Source organism: Pinus tabuliformis, chromosome 8 (assembly GCF_031772625.1).
Source record: "Pinus tabuliformis cultivar Carrire ecotype Pingquan chromosome 8, CPIR1, whole genome shotgun sequence".
NCBI classification, from domain to species: domain Eukaryota; kingdom Viridiplantae; phylum Streptophyta; class Pinopsida; order Pinales; family Pinaceae; genus Pinus; species Pinus tabuliformis.
Genome location: NC_142294.1, coordinates 860,775,826 through 860,803,033, shown reverse-complemented (window position 1 = coordinate 860,803,033; position 27,208 = coordinate 860,775,826). Strand labels below are relative to the sequence as shown.

The window sequence follows — 27,208 nt, the reverse complement described above, 5'->3', positions numbered from 1 at the left end:
AGTTCTTGTTTGAGCTATAGTTCCCATTATAGAAGAGGTGGCTCGCTATTGGGAACTTGTGAAGGGGGTCTTCCTAGTAGTTTGGTGTAAACTGTTCTACAATCTAAGTCGTCATTTTTGTAGGGGTCTTGCTATCAGGGGCCAAATTGCTTCCAAGTTTGATGGATCTAAGCACTAAAATGGTGTTTTACTCTGTCTTCCTCTTGATGCCCTTGTCCACGAGGAACACTGGGAAGAAAGATGTGATACTCATAATAATGATCGGTTAAGGGGGTGGTTATAGGATGTAATATCTAAGATCTCGTGGGCATCTTCCTAATATAACGTCATGGGCCATGGCATATTTAATCTAAATATTGGAAAAAAGTAGAGAGTGAATTGTGAGTCTCTTTGACCATTTTGTGGAATCGACCTTGTGTATCTCATAAAATTAGGGGACTTTGGATATAACGTGCTCCTCTGTCTTTGTCTTCTGCCAATGGAAAATATGATATAATTTATTTCCTATGGAAAATAATGCTCAACTTTCACTTGAAGTTGATTAGAGCCCACTCAAAATTTCCCCCAAAGGTATCCTGAGCCCATGCATCCAATGTCAAAGAATGTAAACGGGGTTGAACTATGATGTCATTTGTTAACTCCATGAAGTACTCTGCATAAAAGGCCATCTAGGGTCTCAACCCTCCAAGAGGGGTGATCTAAGGGATGTGGACATACTGCCTATAAATATTCTCCTTGATAATACCATTCATCTCCTAGTTATCAGGTAGGCTAGGAGCATCCATAAAGTACTTGAGTGAGGGAAGGCACTCCATTGATATGATAACTAGCTATAGGAAATAAGATACCTTTGAGAACTAAAGTTGCACTCTCCTTGAGGGGTTTGGCCAGGGGGGAGGCGTCTAGAGAGTGGCCTCAAAAGAATGATAGGCATGATTTGGATATCGATCCCTACTACTAGTCGAGGTAGTAAATATTTGGAGACAATGAAATGATTCTACTAGTTTGAAGATTGATCTTGATATGTAGGGGGTGTCGAAAAATCTGCTTGAATGATGCACTGCGGAAATGACCTCTTGTATCTGATGATGTGGTGATGCAAGAGGGTTTGAATTCTCTTGGTATGGGCTTGATAAAATCAAGAAGGCTAGGATCACGCACCTTGATAGAGTCTATGAGGTCTAGTTTGAACAAGATATGTTGAAAATGGTGCGGGAAACATAGTCTCTCTAAAAAGGAAAGGGATCCATATCCCTCATTAACTTGTGTTGGAGATATTGCCTCAACCTTGAACTTATGCCCTAAAAATTGAACCCATAGATAGATACATGTTGTGGTAATTTCGACCTCCTCCCCCATGATGTAGAAGTGAAAATTTGAGAGGGCCTTGTTCGAGCATCCAACTGTCTCTATAGACCCTTAATGGGGGAGGCTCAAAAGATTACATTCTCAATAAAAGGAGTACGAAGATCAGGACACAGTGGAGGAGACAGGCTAGATGTGCTTGTGCAAGAATGATTGTAGCGTGTGTATGTAGATCCGAAAGAAGGTGGGTGAGAGAGGGCACCCTTGCTTCCCCCTAGTTGCACTCTTGATGAGTTCTAACAACCCATTTTTTGTATGGAGGCAACCAAGAGTGACCTCATAGAGGTGCGTACTAGCAACAATGAAAATCTTTGAGGTACCAATGTCTCAAACACTTTGGAAAATGAACTCTCTTGAAACTGGGTCAAAGACATTTTGAAATTCTATAAAGTAGCGTAAGACTTTTGAAGAGCAGCGCTCGCCTCCTTAATAATGGTCCATAGGATGAGGATATGATCCATATTTTGTTACCTTGGTCTAAATCCTGCTAGTTCCTTCCTGTAATGTCCCTTGCCAATTCGTAACTACGGAGAGAGTTGAAGTCATAGCCTACAATGATCCCTGTAGGTTATGGACAAGAAAAAGGGGGTCAACAAGTTAATTAGTAGATGTTATCTTAATAATTAAATTAAAGGTGGTAAAGTCACTTTAGAAAAATAAGTGACCCATGGTATTATTATGCCACCCATGGTATTTTGGAGGAAAAGTTTTAAAAGAAGAAGAGACTTGAGGAAAAGATATATGTGAGATTTTATTTATGAATTGACAAGGAGCTCAAGTAACTACTATGTGAGGGATAAACCCTTGAATATTCCCAGTTTTGGTGTTGAAATACACACCCTAGCCAGTGGTGATTGGTTTCGGTGGTTGCACAACGACCCTAGCTAATCTGGAGATTGATCATTTGCAAAAAGGTCGAATTGATTTTCCAAGGAGGTTGATTTACCAGTTCAGGAGGAGGCCAAATTATCTCCCCAGGGAGGCCGAATTACCAGTTTTGGTAGGAGGCTGAATTGTCTCCTCAGGGAGGCCAAATTCCTAATTATAGATGGAGGCTGAATTACTGATCCAGGGAGGCCAAGTTCCAATTACAAGAGGAGGTCGAATTGGTTATTAAAAAGGGACGAATTTTCAGTAGTAGCTAAATTGGCTTTCTAAGAGGGCTGAATTATATAAATCCAGAGGGGCTGAATTTGTGGCATTTGGGAGGGACGAATTGGTAAATTGGAGAAGCAGAGTTGCAATATGCCGGAGGGACAAATTTAAGAAGGCCATAGAATTATTTTCTAGAAGAGTCAAATTTCCTTATTAGGGGGGTTGAATTACACAACCCAGGAATTCGAATTGCCATCTTGTGGGGGGGGAGGAGGTGGGGTGAATTGTAGAATCAAAGAGCGAGGGACTGAGGGTATATTTCCAGGTTGGTTCCTCAATTATTGATGTAATTTCCTCTTAGAATTTATTAATAAAACTATTGGGGTTTCTTGTAGTAAATTTATCTGCAATTTCTATGGTTTCGAGTTGCATTTTTCATTAATAGTTTTGGCAAAAATTTATGTTGTAAATTCTGAAGACATTTTTTGGGAATTTTAATTAAATAAATAAAAAGGAATATTAATCAACTAGGGCTTGAGCATGTATTACAAACTTGGAGCTTGACCCCAATTGTTTGGCCTTCGTTACCTTCATCCAAAGTGGCCCAACGAACTCGACTTTCTCTACACGATTCAACCCTCACGAAATAACCATGCCCCCTTACTTAGTTCGAGCCTCTAACTCGGCCTTGGTGACACCCCTCCTTCACGAATTAGCTTGCAGCTTGAGCACTTGGCCCTAGTTACTTGCACCCCCTTCACGAGTTTTCTTGTAGTTTGGGCACTCGACTCCAAAACTAGAAATACTCGGCCTCCACTAAATAGAGTTGTTGCAGTGATGAATAATTCTGAGTCCAACTCCCATGATCATTGACAAATAAATTTTTCCGTTGAGCTTCTGTGAGGAATCTGTACGATTCCTCCTTCTCCTTCGATGTAAGCATAAATGAGTGATTTGAAGCAATCCATCCTTATCGATTGGCTAGGCTATATCGTTGCAACAACGAAACCAATTTGGTCAGATAAGTTAAGGTGGATCTCACACCACTGAAACTACCCTCCTCGCACTAGGCTTTCACCCTTCTTCAAGCTCCACGAGCTTTCAAATCAATTAACAAATCAATAACCAATTCAACATATCCAAGAGTGGGCCCCAATCTTCCTTTTAATGTCATGAGTAATCAAAATACCATTGGTTATTACCATGAGTCACCTGAATACCATGGGTGCCTTTTTCCCCTTTTTTATTAAAGTGACTTTATAAGGTTTTATTCCTTAATTAATTAGCCACTTTTTAATCTAATTACTTAATATCGCTATAGAAATGACATGAAATAATTAACTTACTAGAGTCTCTTTACTTGTCCTCGAGAAATCTGACCTTGTCACCATTCATTGACTCTCCTCCTCGAAAAGGGACATTAAATTGTTCCTTAAGACCATCAATATATATATATATATATATATATATATAAAGGGGACATTACACCCCCCTAAAGGTGTTTCCTCTTGAGCTCCTTGAATGGTTGCAAATGAAGTGCCATGGCATAGAGCTTTGAGAATGTATTTTCAACCATAATCACCTTGTAATTATTCAAATCCACATTAGAACCTGATTTATAAATAGAGGGGATGTATGGTGGGGCCAATCTAGTGGAAACCTTGAATGTATAACATGGTTAAATAAATCAACAATGTGATGCATTAGTTAATGAGTGCCATATTTGAAAAGATTTGCTCGGAAGCCCTCCTCATTAGTAGCCTTGCTAGTATCCGTCTTCCAGATTACCTGACTTATATGCATGTAGTAGAATATGTAGCAAGAGCATGATGAAGAGGTGACAACGACAACGAGTTGTTTGAGGAAATCTTAAAGTGTAAAAATATGGTTGAATGGATGAGGGTCAAGATCAATTGTTATGCTAGAGTGATGTGGAGAAATGGTGTTCCATAAAGCTTTGGGGGAGTGGTGAAGTGAGACACACAATTCTCATCTCCTCTATGTTATGAAGGGGTGTTTCTTGTAGTCGAAAAAGGTCCGGTATGATTTTTGTATTGGTGTGTATTGTGTAGGAGGTGGAGTAGTGAAATATGGTGTAATGAAAATACAACTTCTATCTTTTACTCCTTTGGACTAGTTTTTCGTTGCAATACTTCATAGAAAACCATTACTAAGACAATTGGATCAAGGTTCAAGCTAATCCTAAATAGTCGAATCTTTGATGAGCAATGTGGTTATCTATACTAAAAATCTTCTGATGAATTAGACCTTAACATGTTGAAGTTTCTAAGTTTACTTAGTTAGAAACCCTCCATGCACTTTATTTGATTTATTCCTACCTACTTGTTATCTTCCTTAACAAGTTATTTACAATGTAAATACTGAAAATAAACACTAGTGCATGCTCAACATATTACAGATCAACAACTAAAAGAACAAGAACAAACACACCACATGACACCATTATTTTTGGACTAATGTCCCCGGAAAAACCTAATGTGGGAAAACCGGTGCAGTTGTTTGAGGGTTTTCTTATTAAGCAATATCAGAGTACAATATGGGTGTCGAAACTGGCCTACCCAATAGAGAATTTCCTTAGCAGTAATACCTCTTGGTTTTTGACAAATCTACTGGCTGAAACCCCAGATAATCCTTCCGGTAGCTACTCAGCACCAATCTGCCCCAGAAACCCCAACGTCTGCCCAATCTGGACTGCCTCAGCCTCTCCTAGCCCAGCACTGGCACTGCGTCAGCCTATCTTGGCCTACGTCAGCCCCAGGAGGCTCTGCGTCAACTCTCTAAGCCTCTACGTCAGCTACGCTGGCCCCTCTGGTGCTCTGCATAGCACTTAGTTGCCTCTGCGTGGCCCTATGTGAGCACTAGCTGCTCCTGCGTCTCTCTCTCTCACTACTTTGCTGCTATCCCGACACTATCTCTGCCTCTCTGTCTCTCTGTACTCAGTGTCCCTCAACTGCTATCTTGATCACTGATTCTATCTCTTTTAGCAAACCTCGCTCTAGAGAATAGAATGATTGATTACTTTGGTGTATTCTCCAAGTGACCCTCAAGCCTCCTCTTATACTTTTCTTGTTGACATATCAACGGCCGAGATTAAGTCCCTAATTAATGGCTAAGATTAGATATGGCTTGATCCATGTCTTTTGGACCACTCTAACATATATTCATATTAATACACATTAATATTTTATTTTACCTAAGTTTATACTTAGGGACTCCATTAAAAATATTAATTATTTTAATATCTCTTGATCTGTTTAGAATCTGCCCAAACCCTTTTTGGGTATTGGAGATCTCATGTGCCCCAATCTCCGGCTAGAGCACATCCGATGCCACCCCAAATCAACATAACATACGTTATTCATTATTTCTAGTTCATACAGACAAGCAAGGCACAAGCTTATAAATATAATGCTACTTTTTATGCCCACATTTTCAATGCTAGGATGAATCACTCCTATATCCAAGTTAAATCTAGAAGAATTGCTATCACAATAGAAGGCATAGAAACCTATTTTCTTATTTGGGCACCTAGGGGAAGGTACTGAATGTGCGACACTTATGGACCAAGGGTGACATGGAAACAATGGATTCATCCAAAAATGAGTAGGACAACCCCCATGACATAGGTAGAGAGGTTGTTTTAGAATTTTGACATAAGCTTTGGGAGTTTATCTAAAATGTATAATGCATTGTTTGTTTCTTTGTTATAGTCATATGGTTTAGTCAACACATGATTCGTCTATTGATTAGTGTGTTTCTTCTCTTCTCATATGAGATCTTGCTCTACTTCGTCTAGGATCAACCTCTTGATTTTGTCCCTTTGTCCCTTTTATGTTAATTTTTATTCTTACTATGACTAGTTGTGCCTTTGAGTCCCATTGAGCTATTTTGGTCATTTTTGGACATTAATGTAATTTCTTTCTTTTTTTCTTATTTCTTCTCTTATATTCTTTTAAAATTAAAGCCTAAATATATATTTCTTGAGAGATGCATCGAGCTAGTTGACACATGATTCTTGTATTGATTAGTGTGTTTCTTCTCTCCTCACATGGGATCTTCGTTTTACCCCACTGTACTTTTTATTTTTGTTTTTATTGTTACTATGGCTAGTTGTGCTATTGAGTCCTGTTACCCCCCCGACTTACACTTAGTGATAAAAGCAATGTTCCACCAAGGCTTTGGGACGAAGGCACACGAGTGCGGGGAGCCACACAAGGGGGACGTGTTGGAGTACCCTCAAATTTTAGGAAAATTTAAGGGGAACATGGAGATGTCGGGGTATATATATATATATATATATATATAAAATTCAAATTCAAATACATATACAATAATGAAATCATAAATATATTTATCCATACATAATTGAATTGAGTAATGAAATACACTAATCCATATTCATCATTCATACTGATACATACATCATTCATACTCATCATTCATCCATACACCACGAGATTCAATAATGAAATACATTGATCCATATTCGTCATTCATCATTCATCATTCTAGAATCTACATTGGTTTAAAAATTAAATTCGTCATTCATCATCCTAGAGTGTAAATTGATTTAAAATTTAAATTCATCATTCATCATTCTAGAATCTAATTAGTACTAAGAAAAATAGACTATAGTAGATATTGAAGTCTGAAGATTAGAATAGGAAATTGATTTAACTCAAACTCAAAAGAATTGCTTTTGGGCGTCCCCCTTTTGAGGGGGTGCACCCAGAAGCACCCCTTTTGGGGAAACGCATCCCCCACACCGGGGAAACCCTTCCCCTTGCGTCTCCCCAAAAGGGGGACGTGGGGAAACGTTTCCCTAGGCATCCCCCCGTCTCAGGTGTGTGGGAAGTGTGGGGTGCATGTACCCCACCCTAGGGAATGCGTCCCTGTGGAACATTGGATAAAAACCCTAATCCATAAGGTGCAACCCAAGAGAGAATTACTAAGATGGTCACCACTATCACTTAATCAACCTATCCTCTCACTTTACATTATCTTTTCTCCAACTCGTGGGGGGGCATCCTTAGGTAGTAGAATTACTAAAGCTATAATTAATTAAGCTCAAAGGTGATTTGAAGAGATATCTCTAGTAAAACGATGTTTTTGTAGTTTTTTAAGAAGTAAAATACTGATGGAGAAATCAAGAGATCAGTGCCAATCCAACAAGGGCAAATGGAGTCAAGAGGCCAATCCAAGAGGGAAAACTCATCAAATGGTTAAGATTATAAGGACCACAACATGCATGTCACAAGAACTTGTCATTGTTAAAGAATGGAAGTGAAGAAGTGGTAGGAGGATCTTGAAATTGTTACTTCAAAACATTGCTAAAGGGGCGTTGCCTACACAATGAACTATCACAAGCAACAACTCTAGAAGATGATTCAACTAGGATAATACATTCGTGAATACAATTTAAAGGAAAAAAGAGGGAGAAAAATCCTCACATAAAACCCTTATAATAAGGTCGATACACCCTTCTCTCTTGGCCCTACAAAGCGAGTTCTAGCAACTCTATAACCATAAGCAACAATTTAGAAGCATTAGAACCATAAACCATGTTACCACCAAAATATAGTAGGCCTTGGGGAGGGAAACCCTACAAGACAAATAACTAGGCTAAGTGTTAACAATGGGACAATGGCCCACTATCACCACAGCCAAGGTCCCCTGCTTTTTACAGACTTTCACCGATGGGAGGAGTCTCGGTAAGATTAGGATTACCTATATAAAATATATTCTAGGGTTAGAGGTGCAAGTCACTGCAAGGTGATGGATTAAGATCTCTCAAGGAACACTTGTAGTTGTGATATAAGGCTTCAAAAGGTGCTTTGCTTCCTATGAGAGATATGGAAATAGATTGCTCAAGACCTAGGGTTTTGTGAATTTGCGTGGATAAAATGTACTCCCAAGATCAAGGCAATGAGAAGAAAGGGCTTTTGATGATATACTTCATCAATTACTAAGCTCATAGAACCCTCAAAGAAGTCCCCAAGTTGAGGACAACTAGCTAGGGTTTCCTTCTTAGGGCGATACCTAGGGTAAGAGATTTTATGGACAAAATCCAAGTGGATGCCAACCAAACTTGGAGGTTAAGCAGTTAAGACCCTAAGCTTGATGTTTAGGCTCTTAGATTCCCACAACACTTCTCCCTAAGCAATTCACTCTAAGCCCTAGTTAGCCGCCCTACCTTAAGAGGACTGAAATTTTAGAGAGAGAATTTATGGATAAGAAATGAGTTTGACCACCAAGGACTTGGATTAGTGCCTTGTCCTTTGGGCATATGGAGTTTTAGGAGGCTCAAGATGAGCTAAATCGTCTCCAAGGAGGCCTAGAATTGATGCCCTAGGTACCAATTCCTAGCATTTACCCACTTCAAGAGATAATGGAGTTTGATGGAGAGTTCAAGGATTTCCTCCACTAGGAACATTCATTACATGTCATACAATGAATAACATATGCAATACTCAACTAGAAAGCCTTTCAAAAATTGATTTTCAACAGTTAGGGCACGTTTTAGCATATTCTAGAAGCAACAATTCCATACATTAAACACTTTCAAGAGAAAAATCTCATCAACATAAAGCACTTACAAGATAACATTCTATATATCCATCCATAATTCAATAAGTAGCTCCAAAGACAAGATTGAATTAGCTTCCAAACATCGAAATGCATCCAAAAGATCTCTAATAGCCAAAAGAAACAAGTGTAAGTTCTTCTTAAGAAGTCGAATTTCAAGCGTGATGATGATGAGAGACTCAAATGAGGTCTCTTCTATTTATACATTTTCAATCAAGTCTAATGTTAGCCTAAAGCCTGTCTTAATTGTCAAATGATGGGAAAAAAATAATTGAGGTTACAAGCCAACCTCATAGCCAATGTAATAACATAAGAAAATACCCACAAGAGGGCTGAAATGATGATGTCATCCATGCGTTAGTCTCTTGGAGGCATGCGTTGAGCACTCTTGGTGCCATGTTGAGTGAACGGGGCTCCAAAATTCATCCTCTAGGGGTTGGCCCCTAGATCTTTATGCAAATCATTGTGTGGACCACAATTTTGTGTTTGGGGCACAAAATGGGTCTCATGGGTCTCCTAGTGATAAAATTACCTGATTTTGCTCCAATGTTGAGGGCTCAGAGGATGGTGCTAGCCCTCCCATGTCTCAAGGGGTGAGACAAACCTCATTTGGGCCTTGGATCAACTACCAAACCATGTGATCACTGCTAAGCCAGTTGGGGCACACTATAATGTGGGGCAAAGTGCAGACTGCTGTAGGTGCCCATGGAATAGAATGATGCTTTGCATGCAATAGGAGTCCCATGGTTCTTAACGCTTCACCTGTAGGGTGTCATATGCTCCTCTAGTGGACTTGGGCCCCAGTTAAGTTGCCCAACCCATGATGAAAACCACGTGCCATTCATATATAATGTCTAGTGTTGCATCTTCACCATCAGGTATAATTAATCATTAGTGGGTCTAAGTGAACCAATCTTGTTAGTCAAGGGAAAATTGAGACTTCATATGGGGCTTCCCTTCTAAATTCGGGGTTTTGATCTCGTAATAGTGTTACCTCCCTAGGTAGGAGTGCCTATAGAGGATCCTATTAGGTGCTCCCAGCCTCTAAGGGGAAAGACAGGTCCCTGGTACATCCTTCAATCAATAGGTGGCATACTAAGTCACCTGACACGGGGACACAGGACACGCAGGACACACAAATTCGAGTGTCTGACATGGGGCACATAGAACGCCCTGGAACATGACACGTAGGACACGTTATATAATATTTTATTAAATATATATATATAAAAAATTGATACTAAATAGATATTTCTTGCACAAATTCTCATTCATGATATAAATTCAGACATAGATCTAGATTCTACATTATAAATCTAAAATTGTAAGTTGTACACTGTGACATTATGCATACAAATACAATTGTGACAGATTCATCAATGATCCACTAGGAGAAAGACAAGAAACTGCAATTTTCTCATTAAGCCATCAAAATCAAAATGTGTGTTACATAGCTAGTAGCAATGCCAGTGGCAAATAGAAATAGCAAATACAAAACAACTACAAGGTAATAGGTAGCTCATCAATCATCATCATCAAAATCAACATCACTGTCATGGTTACCACTGCTCTCCTCTGCTGCGTCCTCCTCCTTTGTATCCAATGTAATCTCTACATTTGCTAGTGTGGAGGATGACCCCTTAAGAGTATCACCATCATCAAAAGTGACAGGCTCTAACACTGGGTCATTAAGATCCAAGTTGGCCAATGCCAACTCAACACTGTTGTCCAAACCCACATCATCAGGAAAGACATCCCACATTTGTCTTTCCCTTCAACCACTCATCCCTCTGCTTGTAAATAAGACGAAGGTTGGTGTGCACGTACACCATTGTCTCTGCCCTAGACTGCTCAACCCTGCTCTTCTTGACACTATACAAATTCCCATATGTGCTCCAATTCCTCTTGCAACAAGAGGATGAAGTCACCTGAGAGAGGAGCCTCATGGCTAACCGCTGTAAAGTAGGGCTTGCTGCCCCATGAGTTGCCCACCAAGAATAGTGATTCTTAGTCCCCCTATCTCTAATCACATTATAGCCTGCAAATCGCCCAGTGCTAGTGGAAAGCTCTGCAAATCCATCCCCCACCTCATCAAGGGATTCTCTATCCTGAAATATCCGCTTCAATGCATCCTTCCTCCCCTGTGAAATTTCACCATCCATGTGAGGAGGGAATCTGCGGGAAGGTCCACCATTCAACCACTCATGGGTGTAGTATTTTTGGTTCAATGGGTTAGCCAAACAATGCAAAGGTGTGTAATTCTTGTCCCATCTGCTGACAAGAATATCTTGTATGGTGGTGAAGAAGGCCTTTCATGTTGTCTCATACTCAGGGCACTCACTATGTAAAATAATGGTCCTCACGGACTCAATCATGGAATCCCGTCCCTCATAAACGTCTCCTAGGATGGGTTGGTCTGTATCTGCAAATCATAGCAAAGCAATGATAGGGTCCATGATCTTACTAGTGAGATCTACCCTCTCTGACCAAGCATCATCTAACACTGTGTCCTTGACTCTTTTTGAGGCTACTTGATCTGTCTTTCTCCAAAAAGACCAAAAATATGAAATAACCATGGCCCCAAGAGCGGTCTTGACCTCCCTCAAACTCTTCAACATGATGAATGAAGAGGCAAACTGTGTATCTGCAATCTTCAACAATAATAGATGAGTGTACTCCTTGTAGATTATGAGGGCATTTTTATGATTTTGTACAAAGTTGCGGATATGTCGTGCATCCTCAATAACACTTCCAATCCAAGGCACATCAAAAGCAATAGTTTTATGTGCTAAATTCAAGGAATGGACAATGCAAGGTGTCCAAAATACTTGTGGATATTTAGCTTCCACAGTCATGCCAACAACCTTGCAAACAAGTGTATTGTCTGTAATGATTTGCACACAAGAATCAACACCTACATCTTCAATAACTTTAATGAACAACTCGCCAATATATTGTGCATCCTTGTATTGTCCAAGTGCATCCATTGATTTCAAGAAAACTAGTCCATTCAAGGAAGACACCATGAAGTTGATATGTGGGCAGCATGCTGGATCTGTCCATCCATCAGAAACAATACTAACCCCAAATGTTGGCCATGCTGACTTACTAGGCTCAAGCATTTTGTCTACCTCTTTCTTTGCCTTAGTCAACAATGTGGTTCTAAGCTTCTCTGACCAAAGAGGCACATACCCTGATGGACCCCCTTGAGTTAGAGCTTGACACATATCAAGAAATAAAGGTGAGCATGCAACATTAAAGGATATGAAGTTTAGATAGAAAAATAAGGCAATGGTGATATCAAGCTCTTCTCGTCTCTCTTTCTGAAAAATCTTGTCCATTGGACCAAGTGCCACTGCCTTTCTTTTTGTTGCTTGACCTACACCCCCACCAAAACTCTCAAATGGAAATTTGTTGTTGCTTTTCCTCAAGAATGGAAGGGGATCCTCATTCTTGTTTTTTTTTAGATGATGCAACCACCCTTGCCACACCAACATTGGCCTCTTTTTCCATTTCTTTCCTCTTAGCTACAGACACATTTGCACATGCTCTAGTTCCACATGCTGGTAAGCCCAACAAATGATCTTTGACATGGAAATAAGTGCTCTTGAAATGATTGTTGTAATTATTACATGTCCAAGAAACATTGCCTCCCCCCTTCAAATTGTTGCCCGGACCTTGATCTTTTGTGACATACTTCCACAAGGGATATTTGCTTTCTTGAGCCTGCCATTTTTCTAAATTTATTCTGCCCTCAACATTTGAAGCTGCTATTGCAGCCCCACTTCCAACAGAGGAAACACTTGCAGACCCTGATGAAATTGTAACAGGAGGGGCATTTCCAATGGGGACATTCTTCCCCTTCCTTTGCCCCTTCCCTGATGCCCTTGATTGAGCCATGGATTCTATAAAAAAAGAAAAAGTGCACAAAAATGTAAAAAAAATGGACAAAAAAATTGCTATAGCAAAAATGCAAAAAAAATAGAAGCAAAATGCACATACTTGTTGCTTGAATCACCTCCAAAATGCTCCCAAACCCTTTGCTAGTCACTCCCACACACCCACAACAAGAGAGACACTAAAGAATGAGTGAGAAATGGGCCCAAATCAGGCTTAAAGGTCGCACAACACGCTTTTCAAAGGGACACATGTCCCGAAATCGAGATTCATTGGCTCGTTGAATCCATTTCACGTGCCCAATGAATCCCACGTGCCAGGACACACTTGAGCCATGAATCAGACACGTGTCCCTTGAGAATCGTGTTCGACACGTGGGATTCGTGAAAGGGGGGGGAGGACGAATCCGATTTCTTAGGTGGCATATGAGTAATGATGAAATGGACGAGGATATAGGGGTATCAAAGCCAAATGCCATGGATACAAGGATAGCAATGATGAGGGAAGTCCACATATTCGGCATACAAGTGTGAGGAGGGAGCAATTGTGGTTACGTGAGTTACCCCAACCTTTGTTTTTCCACCCCTCTTTATTTGCATTTTGCTTTTTCTTTGTATTACTGCTCGAAGCTCCATGAAATGAGAGCATGCTGTGAATGCTGTAAACCAGTTATTACCCCCTTAAGGTGGGGCAGTTCATCGCCCACTAGGGGTTGGGGCGTGCATGGGTTCCTTTAATGATGTGATGGGCACTCATGGACTCTTGCCCACGTGCTATTATTAAATGTCCCGAGTCCCGACCATTTTTTGCATTTTATGATTTTCTTTTTCTTTTGTTTCTTGCTTGTGGCCATGATATACTTTTTTCTTTTAGCTGCATCAACCTCCAGGGCAACGTTTCCAGGCTTGACCCAGATATGTGGACAAGAGGAGGAGTCGTGCCAGTGCTTTGTGGACCCAGTGGTCATGTGGACCCAAAGAAGGAAAATGGTGAAATAGGGCTTGTAATGTGTAAAGGGGAGTGAAAAATGTGGAACGGGACAACGAGCCCATGCTACTACCAAAATCAAGGTTTCCCAAGTAGTGCTCTTCCTAAAGCCATAGGCCAATAGGGGAGATCCCATAGGACTATGATTGAAGATTAATCCCCCCATTTAGGGTGAGGGAACAAAATCACAGTCAAGCTCTTCCTCCTTCCAAGTCACCCAATAATCCATACCCAAGACTCCCAAATGAAAAACAAGTATAAGCACAATGAAAAACATACCTTTTGGGTCAGATTGCCCACCTTTTAACATATGCTCTTGAAAAATGGGTGAGGAAACATACAACTGATGAAGGGAGCAGAGATAATGTGGCACATCACATTGGATACTTGGTGGCTGTCAGGGGCTACTGGCTGCCGACTAGAAGAAGATGAATAGGAGAAAAGCTCTCCTAGGGGTACCCACTTTTGGTGGGCAACAAGCCACACATTCAAAGGAGAAAACCTTGACACATCACATCTGATTTGAGAAAGATGTATCCATTAAATTCTAGGGAGAGGAAACTCCAAAAATCTAACCATAATTACAAATGGAGAGAGCTACTCTTTGAATAGAGTTTAGCTTCATCTCATTTTACAATGAAATAGTAATTTTTTTCCGTGATCCCCTAATCTCTCCAAGGAATACAATAAATAAAAGTAGCAATGATTTGTTAAGATCCACTTTATTCTTCAAAAAGAATCAATAAAATATGCTAGGAAAAACAATTCAATGCCCTCATGTATTGAACTCCATGAGACGAGTGAACAATAATAAAATAAAGGAGTTGGTTATGCAACAGTCTCCATAGTGTTTTGCAAGATGAAATTTACTATCAATAATGCATAAAATTGTGTGTCATGTGGCATCAAGAGCTAGGGCACTCCTCACTATCAGCCTACCTCAAATAATGATCTCCCAAAATAACTAAAGCACTCAAGCAATAAAGGTGGGGTACTCCTCAAACCAATGGTCAAATACGGCAAGAATTTTGCAACAAGTTTCGAAAACATCATAACTTTGTCAATTTTTATTGGAATTTCTTTTATGACCTCAATTTGGAAACCCTGCAGCCAGTTTACATCTAATGACGTTGGTTTGACGGAAATATGGCCACTATGTGAAAAGATAACTACTTCTAAAGCTAGGCCACCTTGAAAGTATGCAACAAAACCTTAGATCTAGGGTTCAAAACCTTCTAGATCTCCTTTTATGTGAAACTTCCTCATCAATGCCATGGAAATGATTGCAGTGCTCAAGTAAAACCATCCAATACCGGATATATGGCTCTTCATGGTGATTTATCCTCCTAAAATCATGAAATAAAGTCCAATGACCAAGTAAAAACCCTCAGAAGGTGGTATGTGTGGCATATCCAAGGTGGACGTTCTCATCAATGGTATAGAAGAATGTGCAATTAGGAGTCTTCCAAGGTGGACATCCTCCTCAAATAAGTTTCCAAGCAAGTGGATCCTTGAAACAAGGTATAGGAAGAATGTTGGAATTTCTAAGTCTATCCATTAGAAATTCTTCCTGCACTATCTGATCTATTTCTTCCTACTTGTTCTGTTAATTAACAAGTTATTTACCATGTAAATACTGAAAATAAATACAATTTCAGTCTCAACACATACAGATCAACAACTAAAGGAAACAAGCACACAAGTGACACCGTTATTTTTAGACTAATGTCCCTGGAAAAACCCAATATGGGAAAATCGGTGTAACTATTAGAGGGTTTTATTATTAAGCAGTTTCAGAATACAATTTGGGTGTTAGAAATGGCTCACCCAACAGAGAATGCCCTCGGCAGTAGTACCTCTCAGTCGGAGACAGATATTTCGGCTAAATCACCAGATGAATGATCCTACAACAACACTGCAGCACTTCTACTGCTCTCTGTCGCCCTGATAGGGACTGCGTCACCCTATCCAACTCTTAGTTCCAATCTGCTCGACAAAATCTCCCAGCGTCAGCCTCTAGGGTCTGCGTTAGCCTCTCTAGCCCAACGTCAACCTCTCTGGCCCAGCGTCAGCCTCTCAGGGCTCCATGTCAGCCTCTGGAGCCTCTGTGTCTCCCATGCTGGCACTCCCCAGGCTCTGCGCAGCTCCTGGCTGCCTGTGCGTGGCCTCTAGCTGGTTCTGCGTCAACCCTCTCCCGGCTTCTACGCTGATGCTCCTTGTACTATCTCTGCCTCTCTGTTACTGTATTCACTGCCCCTCAGCTGCAAATCTGATCACTCCTTTGATATCCTCAGCAAGCCCTGCCTCAGAAAATCGAATTCTTGATCAACTCGGTGTGTCCTCCAACTAACCCTCAAGCCTCTTCTTATACTTTTCTCGTTGATGATTCAACGACGGAGATTAAGTCCCTAATCAACGACTAAGATTAGATTTGGCTTGATCCATGACTTTTGGACCACTCTAACTCAGTTTTATATTAATTCACATTAATATTTTATTTTCCCTAAGTTTAGACTTAGGGACTCCATTAAAAATATTAATTATTTTAATATCTCCCAAATTGGTTCGATTCTACCCAAACCATTTATGGGTCTTGGAGATCTCATATGCTTTAGCCCCTCCACCAATTTTCGTGGCTAGAGAACATTCGATGCTACCCCAAATCAACAAAGAACACATGTAGAATCAATGCTCAACTAAGTCCATGTTACCCACCATTTTGTGGGTGATATTTCTAGGAGAACATTTTTCTCCAACATGGTCCTCAGCCGACAGCCAATAACCCCTTGTAGCCACCAACTAGCTCATTGTGCCATTTCTCCGCCACCTGAGCCAACCATGTGGTCCCTCACCCATCTGTTATGATTGTATGTTTGAAGGTGGGCCTCCTGAACCTAAAGGTATGCCTTCTCATTTGGTAATTGAGTATTGTAGTTTGCTTATCATGGACACTTTTGGGCATGGATTAATGGGGGGATTCAATGGAAAGAGTGGGCTAGGTCTGTGCTCTTGTCTCCTAGACCTCTTTTGGATGTTAACCTTGGACCCTAGTCCCGTGGGATCTCTTTTACTGACCTTTGGGCTTTAGGGATGGTATTACATGGAAAACCTTGATTTTGGTTGCGTGGCTCGCTCCCTCATCCACATATATCACTCCCCTCCCACTCATTATAACCCCATTCATCATTTTTCCCACCCGGGTCCACATAGGGTTAGCCTTCCCCTTCCCCTTGCCCACACCTTGGGTCAGGCCTGGAATGATGCCCCAGAGGTTTATGCAGCTGAAAAGAAAAGTAAAAGCATAAATGGCCACATTCAACAGGAAGATGTACCACAAAATGCAAAAGATGGTTGGGACAAAAAACATTTAGCACGTGGGCAAAAGCCAATACATGAGCTCCACCCCATCATCATGGCCATCACCCTGGTTCCTATAGGCCCTAGATGAGCCTTCTTTATCATTTAGGAACCCATGATTGTCCCAACCCTTGGTAGGCAATGAAGTTATGAACCACCCTACCTTAAAGGAGGAATCCACTACTATATCTTACACATCATGCTCTTATTCCTTGAGCCCCGTGCAGTTAACCCGTGCAGTTAATTAAAGAAAAATCATAAAAGGCAAAAGACATATAAAGAAGGGTGGAAAAATCAAGGCCGAGGCACCTCATGTACCACGATTGCTCCCTCCTATACATTATATTCCCAAGTGTGGGATTCCCTTTTATTAGCCACCCTTGTACCCAAGCATGTGGCCTAGAGCTGCCCCTTTCATTCCCTACTCCATTCATCTCTTTATCACATGCCACCACCCTTTAAAGGATGTACCTTGGACATACTATCCCCTTTAAAGGTAGAACCACCTAATAGAGTACCTGGTTAACGCCATTTGGAGCTTGGAGACATTAGCACATATCAAAGCCCACTATGGAAGGGCATGCCATCATGAAGTGCCCACCTGTTGTCCATGGTTTGTAAGTTATTTAACTCGATTTCCTTAAATGACTTGTTGTACTAGAAGGCTAGGGGCCGCATTGGATCTTATGCAGGATTGCAAATGGTTTCCATTTTGTGTTTGGTCTCCCTATACAGTGTCCTGACCTTCCAGAGGGCTACATTGGCACATGTAGGGTGTGTGTTGAGAGCCATGGACCTCCACGACAATAGACAACACTCCATGGATCCCTAGAGATGTTTAGAGATTGCTTGAGATTCACCTATTGGACGAGGAAGATGCACTTGGTTCACCATGCCTAGTCGACCCCACAGTTGTACCATGCACTTGGCAGATGACCCAGGACTTGTATGTTGATGTGGCATCACTTACACCATCATCTGAGCCCTTACAAATGGTCTACAGGTATCTTCGTCCTACTTGGACACCCATGAGGTTACTTGCGTGCCCTCACACCCATTGGGAGCACCGCAGGTTCATTATTTGGAGAACAAGGGGCCAACCCCTTATCCACTACTCTTGGGAGTCCTATTCATCATTGTGGCACTTATGGACTTCAACAGGCTTCTTAGAAGGCCCAATGACATGCAGTGTTGATCATTCGACCTCTTGAGAGGCTTATCATTTTGTTTATGAGCTAGTTTGGTGGGCTTGTCACCAAAAGTTAGTTATTTTACACATTATTTTACTTTAAGGGCTAATGTATGCTCAAGTAGCTAAATCGAACTCATTAGAAGTGTATAAATAGAAGTGATGTGAATTCATTTAGAATCATCACTTGGTTTGGACTTGTATCTCTCTAGATATTTTAGCTATTCCTTCTTGGTGGACGAAATTTTGGAGCATGGATGAATTTTGATGTTTGGATTATCTTTTCTTATCTTGGAGCTTCTCGATTGGCAAGTTTATTGATGGTTGGATATATTCTCTTACATGTAAGTACAAATTTAATGCTATTTCTTCTTTTACTTTGTCACATGCATTGATGACGAGATTTTCACTATACTAGGGCTAATTGTTGCATGCATTTACTGCGAAATTATGGAATTACATTTCTATATAACATCTCTCTATGTATGGGCCATGTATGTTGAACGAATTCTCCTAGGGATAATTCTATGGTTGAATTTATCTTGACAAGCCATCTTACCTTGCGAAACGAAGTATAAAAGCTTTTAAGGTCACTCTCCTTTGCCCCAATGACAAGCGAAGTTGTCCTTAAAGTCTCCTTGACCTAGAAACGAAGTCCATTCTCATATTCTTCTTGACTCCAATCTCCCCAAAGGATTAGGCACTGGTCTACCATAAGGTGATAATTTTAAAGAATCATTTTTCTTCACATCTTCTCCTTTATTCTAGGTCTAGCCACATTAGGCCTCCTAGGGCATCACTTTCTTGACAAACCACTTGTAGAAAAAATTTGATATCTTGGCCTCTCTTGCACTGGTGTGTCTCCTATGTACCCTCCAAATCTGAGGAGATTTCGATGGTGGGATTGCGAGATATCCCAAGCCCTAGCCTTGAGACCGGTTTTTGCTCTAAGTTCTCCTAGGCTAGTACCTCATAGGGATCATTTTGGCACCTTTGAGTGAAAATTATTTTTTTGATCCCCTTCTCCTCCTTGTATAGGTCAAGACCATCATTGGTTTCCAAACTCCCTCCTCTTGACCTAACCTGGTCCACTTGGTCCTGTGTGGTCCCATTTCTCATCAAAGTCAATTCTTCAAAAACAGCTTGGGAATCCAAGTTTTGCAAGGATTTTAGGGATTGTGAAGCTCCTTTACAAGTCATATTCCTTTAACCTAGCTCCCAAATTCCTATCCCCCTATCCTAGAAAACCTTGTACCTTGCTTAAGAAGCAAGCAAGTCCCATTCTTGAGTTTCTCCTAGGAAGGGGTCATTGAAGTCACTTCATATCCATTTTGCTTGATCTACCTTGCATAAGTGATTCTCTATATATCGGGTCTCCTCCCATCGGTGAAAATCCATAAAGACTAGGGAGCCTTAGCTGAGGTGATAGTGGGCTAAGTCTCCATTGTTGCCCTTGACCTAGCAGTTGGCCTTTTAGGATCCCCTTTTAGGTCCCCTGCTAGTTTGAGTAGTAACAGTCCATAAGGAAAGGGGGCGACTCGTCATCAACCAATAAAATAAGGTAATCCCTCAACATGTGTGCAAGTGCTAAATTTAGGGAAGAATGTGTCAAATAAGTCATGTATCACCATCAATGATTTTGCCAAATAATTATGTCCTCTAGGAAGAGTTTGACAAGTGTAAAAACATACCACAAGGTTGGGGTTCCCCATGGTAGAGTCCGCCATCGAGCAATAGTGCATAAAAATATGTAGAAGAGGGGAGTGCTCCACATGAGGGTGTAGTGTATACCATAACACACCATAATATGCTTACAAACTCTCAATATCGACAACGATGTTCACCTCATTAGCATCACACCATGCTAGACCATATTAAATCACTCGAAGAAGAATGTCAAATAGCAAAGGGAGAATGCCAAGTGTTCTATGCCATCATGAAACCAATCACACGAAGATGCTAATACAATGTTTGCTTAGCTCAATAGTGCTAGAGTGTTTCATAAAGGGAGTCAAACATCAATATGTATCATGAACCATCGACAAGATCACAGAGGCTCCATAACCAAGTCTACTAGCATGAAAGGAAAGAAATCATCAAGATAACCAAAGCATCAATATTATCAAGCTATCCATGACTAATAATCTCATCAAGTGGAAACACAACCCATAGGTGATCCAAAGATCAACCTGTAAACCTGTATTTGTAATGAAAATCATAAGAATAGTGAAGAATTTTACTAATGTAGGCCTCATGTAAAATGAGGGGTAACAAGTCCCATTTTTGGACATTAATGTAATTTCTTTGTTGTTTTCTTATCTCTGCTCTTATATTCTTCTAAATTTAAATCCTAAATGTATATTTCTTGATAGATGGATTAAGCACTCTCTTTGATTTTACCGTACAGGAGACAAATATAATCATTTGTGAGGATATCTATAGGAACTATGTGCAGATCACTTGGATAAACCTTTAGGGTGGGTTGTGTTAGGGTGGGTTATGTCTGAAGATGGCCTTCTATGCTGAGACTTCATGATGATGAGGGATGGATTCATTGTTCATCACCATTACATGCTTCATCATTGGATGCACGCCCTTTGTATTCCCTTAGGATAGTTTAGAGTTGGATCTCATCAACTGTAGAATTAGATGGACTACCGGATAGATTGTTTAGACAAGATTTTCTAGCAATGCCATCTTCAAGATCTATTCGTCCTGAAGATGAACCATAGTGGTTGGTTCGAAACGTATCACCAACTAAAATATTGATGTGATGGATACAGAAGACAGATTTCAAAGCAATGACATCTCCAAGAGATTGAGTCAAAGGAACACCTCATCTTCTGTTGCCCCATTTACTATTGAGATCCATGGGAGATTTCATTGCCTATTTAGGAAGATGCGGACCCTTTCTAGTCTCTTCTAGTATGTAGACCAAAGATGTCTAGCCCTTTACATGTAGAAGGCCCTCACACTTCGTACCCACACTCTCCAACCTCCTCTTAAGCCAGATCTTGTTCAGTGGATTACCTCCTCCTTTACGATGCTCCCATCAACTAGGGGCAATAAGAGACAATCTGATAATATCATTGCTTCTAGCTCTTGATTGGTGTGGACCAGAGTGACCATTTCCCCTTCCTAGAGACCTCAAAAACATTGCCAGACTAGATCCCTTACTAGCAGGCAAATTATATAACCTAGACATCAACAATGAGTTATCGTAGACAAGTAGTAGCATAGTGGAGGGTCCAGATATTCCCGACATCATTCTATCTTGAGTTTTCTTCATTTGGCCTGGATGTTAGGAGAGGTAGATCTAGTGGATCATGACCTAGTCCCTAGATCCTTTCCCTTTGCACATCTCCCTTCCATTGTGGCTCCCCGCACTTGGATTCAAGGGTTTTCTCATGTTTTCACATATAGACTTCATGTTTCTACTTTACTTCTTGTTCTTTATATAAGAGACTTTTTAGTACTCCTGCTTTGTATTGATATCATTGTACTCAACAGTCCCATTGACCTACTTTAGGGTCATTTGTTGGACATTAATATAATTATCTTATCTTATATGTTTATTTGTCTACTGGTCTGATTGATCTCTTTTTGATTACTTGAGGACATTAATAAAAAATTAATTTAATTTCAATGTTAAGTTTCTCATTGTTTAGGGCTGCTATGGATCGTTGAACTTAGGTTCTCACTAACATTTTTAAACTCTTCACTTCCTGGTGCTCACCATTGTTTTGACTTGTCTTGCTTTCCTTATAACAAAGGGGCTCAAATCTTCCTTTCTAAGATCCAGGGCTATTGGTATATCTTGAATGACTTAACAGTGAAGGAGTTCCCTAGTGTGATAGTCACAAATCCATTTGACATTGCTCCTTGACATGTTGTGCTTGACCTCCAAGCCAGGTCAAGTTTGGAGTTGAAGGGATACTAATGCAATTCTCCTACAAAGGGATGAATTAATAGATCCTACATACCTCGCCTCACTCGGGGGCGATTCAGATGATCACATCATACTTTTAGGTTGATTCGCCTGATCGAAGCAACAAGCGATGAGCTGAGTTCCAAAGTATTTTAGATAGTAGAATAGTGAGACCTCGGGTCTCCCCTCAGTCCCCCCTTTGTGAAGCCACCCGGTATCCTCGAGACCATTGTGGAGGCGCCGAACAACACATCAATTCACTCACACCCCAAGCATTAGTGGGATTAGTTCTAGACGATTCCCGAGCAGGGTGCCCCCTCCCCAACGGACTCCTCCCTAGCCCCATTAGAGCAGGTAGAGACTTATCCATGCTTCTTTCCTTCGGCCTCAGATGCTAGGGTTAACCCTCACTCCTACATCCCCCCAAGATCGAACCACTAGACACCTTGTTGGATCCAAAGGACTTCGATAACAAGCCAACGCCATTGTCGGCCCCCTTGTCGTCGGCTATCAGACTCAAGCTTTCTTGACATCATTGACCTCCAGCCTTGGACTTATTCACTTAGTCTTCTACATGATCGTGGGCCTTTGATTCAGTTACATACATGTTTATGAGGCTGTGCTATTTTTGTATCCTTCTTTACTTCATTTTATCCTAGATTTAGGTTTGGCATTTTCTAGGAGTTGCATTTGCACTCCCTCATTGTACTCGTACTAGATGTACCCTTTAGTCCCATTGACCTACTTTTGTGGTTATTCGTTGGACATTAATAAAATTATCTTATCTATTACTAGGACCTTCTTGTCTTTGGATGATATGAAAGCTTCCATCCTCACTTCCACCTCATCTCTAGTTTCTTCTCCTACCCGCACTGGCACATTTAGGAAACCACTACAAATCACTCCCTTGTGGCCCACTAGTCCAAGCCATTCTCCAGGGGACATTATTAGATAGGTTCTTAGGGTGGACATTCCCATTCCTGGCTCTAATGACAATAGCCATTGTCTCTTCTTACTTATAGTCTATTTCTCTACTACTTTGAGATTGTATTTAGCGCCAGGTTCCTACAATAAATACGATTCTTCTTCTTGATCTTCTAGGTATAGCTTTTCTTTTCTTTTGTATCCTTGAGTGATGATTTTTGCGCCGCCCCCTTGCCCATTTTGGCAATTTGTACTTTCCAGTCCTATTGACCAATTTTGGTCGTTGGTAGACATTAATATAATTTCATTTCATGTCAAGATTTACAAGGGTTTATTGTATTTTCCCTGTTAGAGAACATGCGGTATGATTAAGGAAAAGGTCTACCTGGAAAAGCTCAAAGATATTCTGTTTATCTTGTTCCTATTGATTTTGAATTAATCAAATATCCTCTAATCTCAAACAAGAAATTGCTCAAAATTATTCCACTGAAGAAAGCATTGCCACAAAGTAGATGAATATTGAGTTTTCAAAACTATCCTTTATAGTTTTAACTAGTGCAAAAACATGTTTATTGATCCTGCAATTCATATGGTTCAGACCAAATTTTGATTTTAAAATATATTTTTTGTTGCTAATATTAGAAGCTACGCCTTTTATTTCTATGTACAAAGAGAAGGAAAAGTCTAATTATAAAAAATTACCATTAAGAATCAGTGGATATTGAAAATACTTTTATCTCTTAAGCTTGAATGAAAAAAGTAAAAACATTCAAATACATAATGTATTGTTGTCATTATTGCATGGAGAGAGAAGTTAATTTGCTAAGGCATCTGGAAGGAATGATGATGAGCTTGAAGGAGCTTTCTTTCACTTATTTTGCAGCTTCAATAAAACGATAAAATTTCTTTTTATTTTTTCAAACAGGAGTGACATCCTCAAATCAGGCTAGAACTTTACTTTTGAAGTATGAAAAAAAATATACTTTATGCTTCATATTATAACTCTGATGTGCTTATATTTAGTTCTTTGTTCAATGTAATCTTGAGAACCTTTTTTCTGTTGGAATTGTCCAGTTACCTTTCTTGACAAGACAAATTGTGATTGGTGCTCGAGAGGTAGAGTCACAAACATTTGAGGTGGCTACCAGATGGAACAGTTCAGTGGCATCTGCACAGGAGGGCGTGATAGACTCTCTTGGTGCACCTGTTCTGGAACTGAATGATGCCAAGGCACAGAAGGAAGTTTCGGATTCTATGGAGCAAAAGGTTCCAAAAGAGAAGTATGGAATCTCCATTACTATTTGATGTTAATAATGAAGTTCTTTTTTTCAAAAGAATGCTGCTAAGCTACACTGTTTTCTTTTTCATGTTCATGGTGTGGTGGATTTCTCAACTCATTAGACCTGGATGTTTATTTCAGATACAAAGGACATCACATGCTTTCCCCATTCACCGCAGGGAGGCAGAGTTCAGATACACATCCATTGATAATTGACAAATCTGAGGTATATAGGATGAATGCAATGAACACATTATATTATGTCTGCTTATATCTTGTTTGTGGTGATATATTTCACTGTTGTAAACATCCCAATTTTATAGCGAAAAAATTGCGAAATTGTGATTTTTTGGCCTAGCTGATGTTTGGCGATTTTTACCGATATTCTGGTGGTATCTTAATTTTGCCTTTGTTTGCCGATTTTTACTGATATTTTCTCGATTTTCACGATATTTTGGTTTTTGCGGATCCTTGCCAATTTTATACCGATGCCGATGTTTGCAACATTGATATATTTCCTCTCTATTTTGTTATAACAAGAAATGCTCAAATTCAATATGCTTCGAGCCCTTCAGTTATTAACTTGTTTGCAATGGGAAAAGTGATGTATCATTAATCAAGAAATATTTTTCAATAGGCATGTTCTTAATTGCTTGTAATAAATGGCAAACTCAGTCATTTTTAGTGGATTTTTTGTAATTCAACTGTGTATTCCATGAATCTATTCAGCTGCACTTTCATTCACTTGATGAGCCGGTTTGGGCCAGCTGTTTTTGCATTTAGATTTGAACTTCATTTTCATGATGTTGTAAGGTTCACTCTTCTAATAATAAATGCTATCTACTTCAAAATTTTTAGTGCATGTCTTGATGTATGGCTTTTGGACTGTTTTGGGTTGAGCAAGAGATGAATAGAGTTCAAAAAGTAGGTCCTTTTGTACTAAATCTTCCGACTTTGCTTTGATCTTACGAAGACTATCCAAGGGTGCCCGACATAGATAATCTTCTGCTGGACCTCTTATTTACATTTTACCATATTCTGGAATTCAATCATTGCTGTTCCATTGATGCTATTGATTATCTTCTTTTTTAGGCTACTTATTCTTCTGTTTATGTTATAGATTATCTGCTTCCAGTTATAAATCAGTGTTGAACTTGGACACAGGAATAAATTGTCTGTGGTCCCAAATAGTTGACTCTGGAAACGTTTTGGAAAAAATTGTCAAACTTGGCAAAATATTCTTGAACATTAAAAAAATGAAGAAAATTTAATATTTTTTCAACTAAATTAAAGTACCTGTGCATTTATTAAGCACCACTTTCCTCTCTACTGGAGCACTGAGGTAAAGTTGCAGAATGAACTGCCAAAAGTAAACTTTTAAACTAATTTCTGCCCTATCAGACGTTTTTGGAAAATTTTTGGGAGTGACTTGGTGAACTCGCCATTTTTTCAAATAATTTGGGAGTCTGCCAAAATTTTCACAAATTGCCAATTTTATTGTTTTGAATTTGACATACTGACTAATCGGCAAGTCTTGCAACACCAATAATAATAGTTTTTTTTTCTCTGAAAAGCACTTGTCTGAAACAAAAATGATAATAGTCAAAAATAAACCTATGGATTGTCATTATCTTTTGTAGTCTGTTATATATATGGTGCTCACCTGGACTACAATGTGGATAACATAATACACCTTCGTTCTGTAAAAGGGTAGTCTTTACTTAATTTAATTTATATTCCATTCATTATAGGAAAACCAACATGGTAGCAGAGGATTACTATGGCTCTAATAATAGCAGCTCTTGTAGCTGATGAGTCTTTTCTAGCTTTCAAAAAACATGTCATGGTCCCTTGGCACCCTCCATGACATCGCTATTAGAATGAAATTATCATAAGTTTAGATTTTTTGTATCTGCAAAGAATGATAGTGGACTGGATTAGATTCCTTGTGTTTTGAGTAAATGTATGATAGTAATTTTAGTCTTCCAGGTCAGTTATACTGGAAAAAAAATAACATCTAATGAATGCATGTTGAAGTGATATATGTTGGTAGTCAAAGAGATATTTCTTGGTAATTATGCTAACATGTATTTTAGTGTTATAGCAATGAAATTTTTTAAGAATACTGTTATACTGATATAAGCATACCATGGCTGAACTGTATGCAGGGTGTTTTTGTATATGATACTAATGGGAATAAGTATCTTGATGCACTTGCAGGCCTTTGGTGCAATCCTTTGGGTAATTAGACAACACCCTTTCCAAAGTGCATTTTCTTAAGAGAATCAGATTGCATTTTCTGTTCAAAAGATGACCTATATCTGGAATCCCTTTCTCCTATTTAGTTTTTGCATATCGTCTCTATGCAAAGTATATTTTCAAAATGTATTATCCTTTCATGTTTGTTAAAATTGGCAACTAGGGCCAAACTCCATGTGGGTCATCTTATTTATGACAGCTGATATTTTTCTTGGATCCCTCTCATCAAGAGGTGTAGGATTGATCTAAAGATCATCGGATTCCGATAAGTATTTATGAAGTTATGAATTTATTTGTGTTATATGACAAATTGTCAAGTCGG

The 27,208-nt window shown here is 39.7% G+C and overlaps 1 protein-coding gene across 1 annotated transcript in view; it reads left to right on the top strand.

Annotated features, from left to right (window-relative positions):
- The window catches only part of LOC149238287 (uncharacterized), a 76,889-nt gene extending 50,013 nt beyond the window's left edge, over positions 1–26,876 (top strand). Inside the window, exons 2-4 of the mRNA XM_089369520.1 lie at positions 24,423–24,628; positions 24,769–24,853; positions 26,796–26,876. Of these exons, the coding sequence (XP_089225646.1) occupies positions 24,423–24,628; positions 24,769–24,853; positions 26,796–26,876 (372 nt within the window). The remainder of the gene's footprint in view (positions 1–24,422; positions 24,629–24,768; positions 24,854–26,795) is intronic.
- Positions 26,877–27,208: the final 332 nt, after the last annotated feature.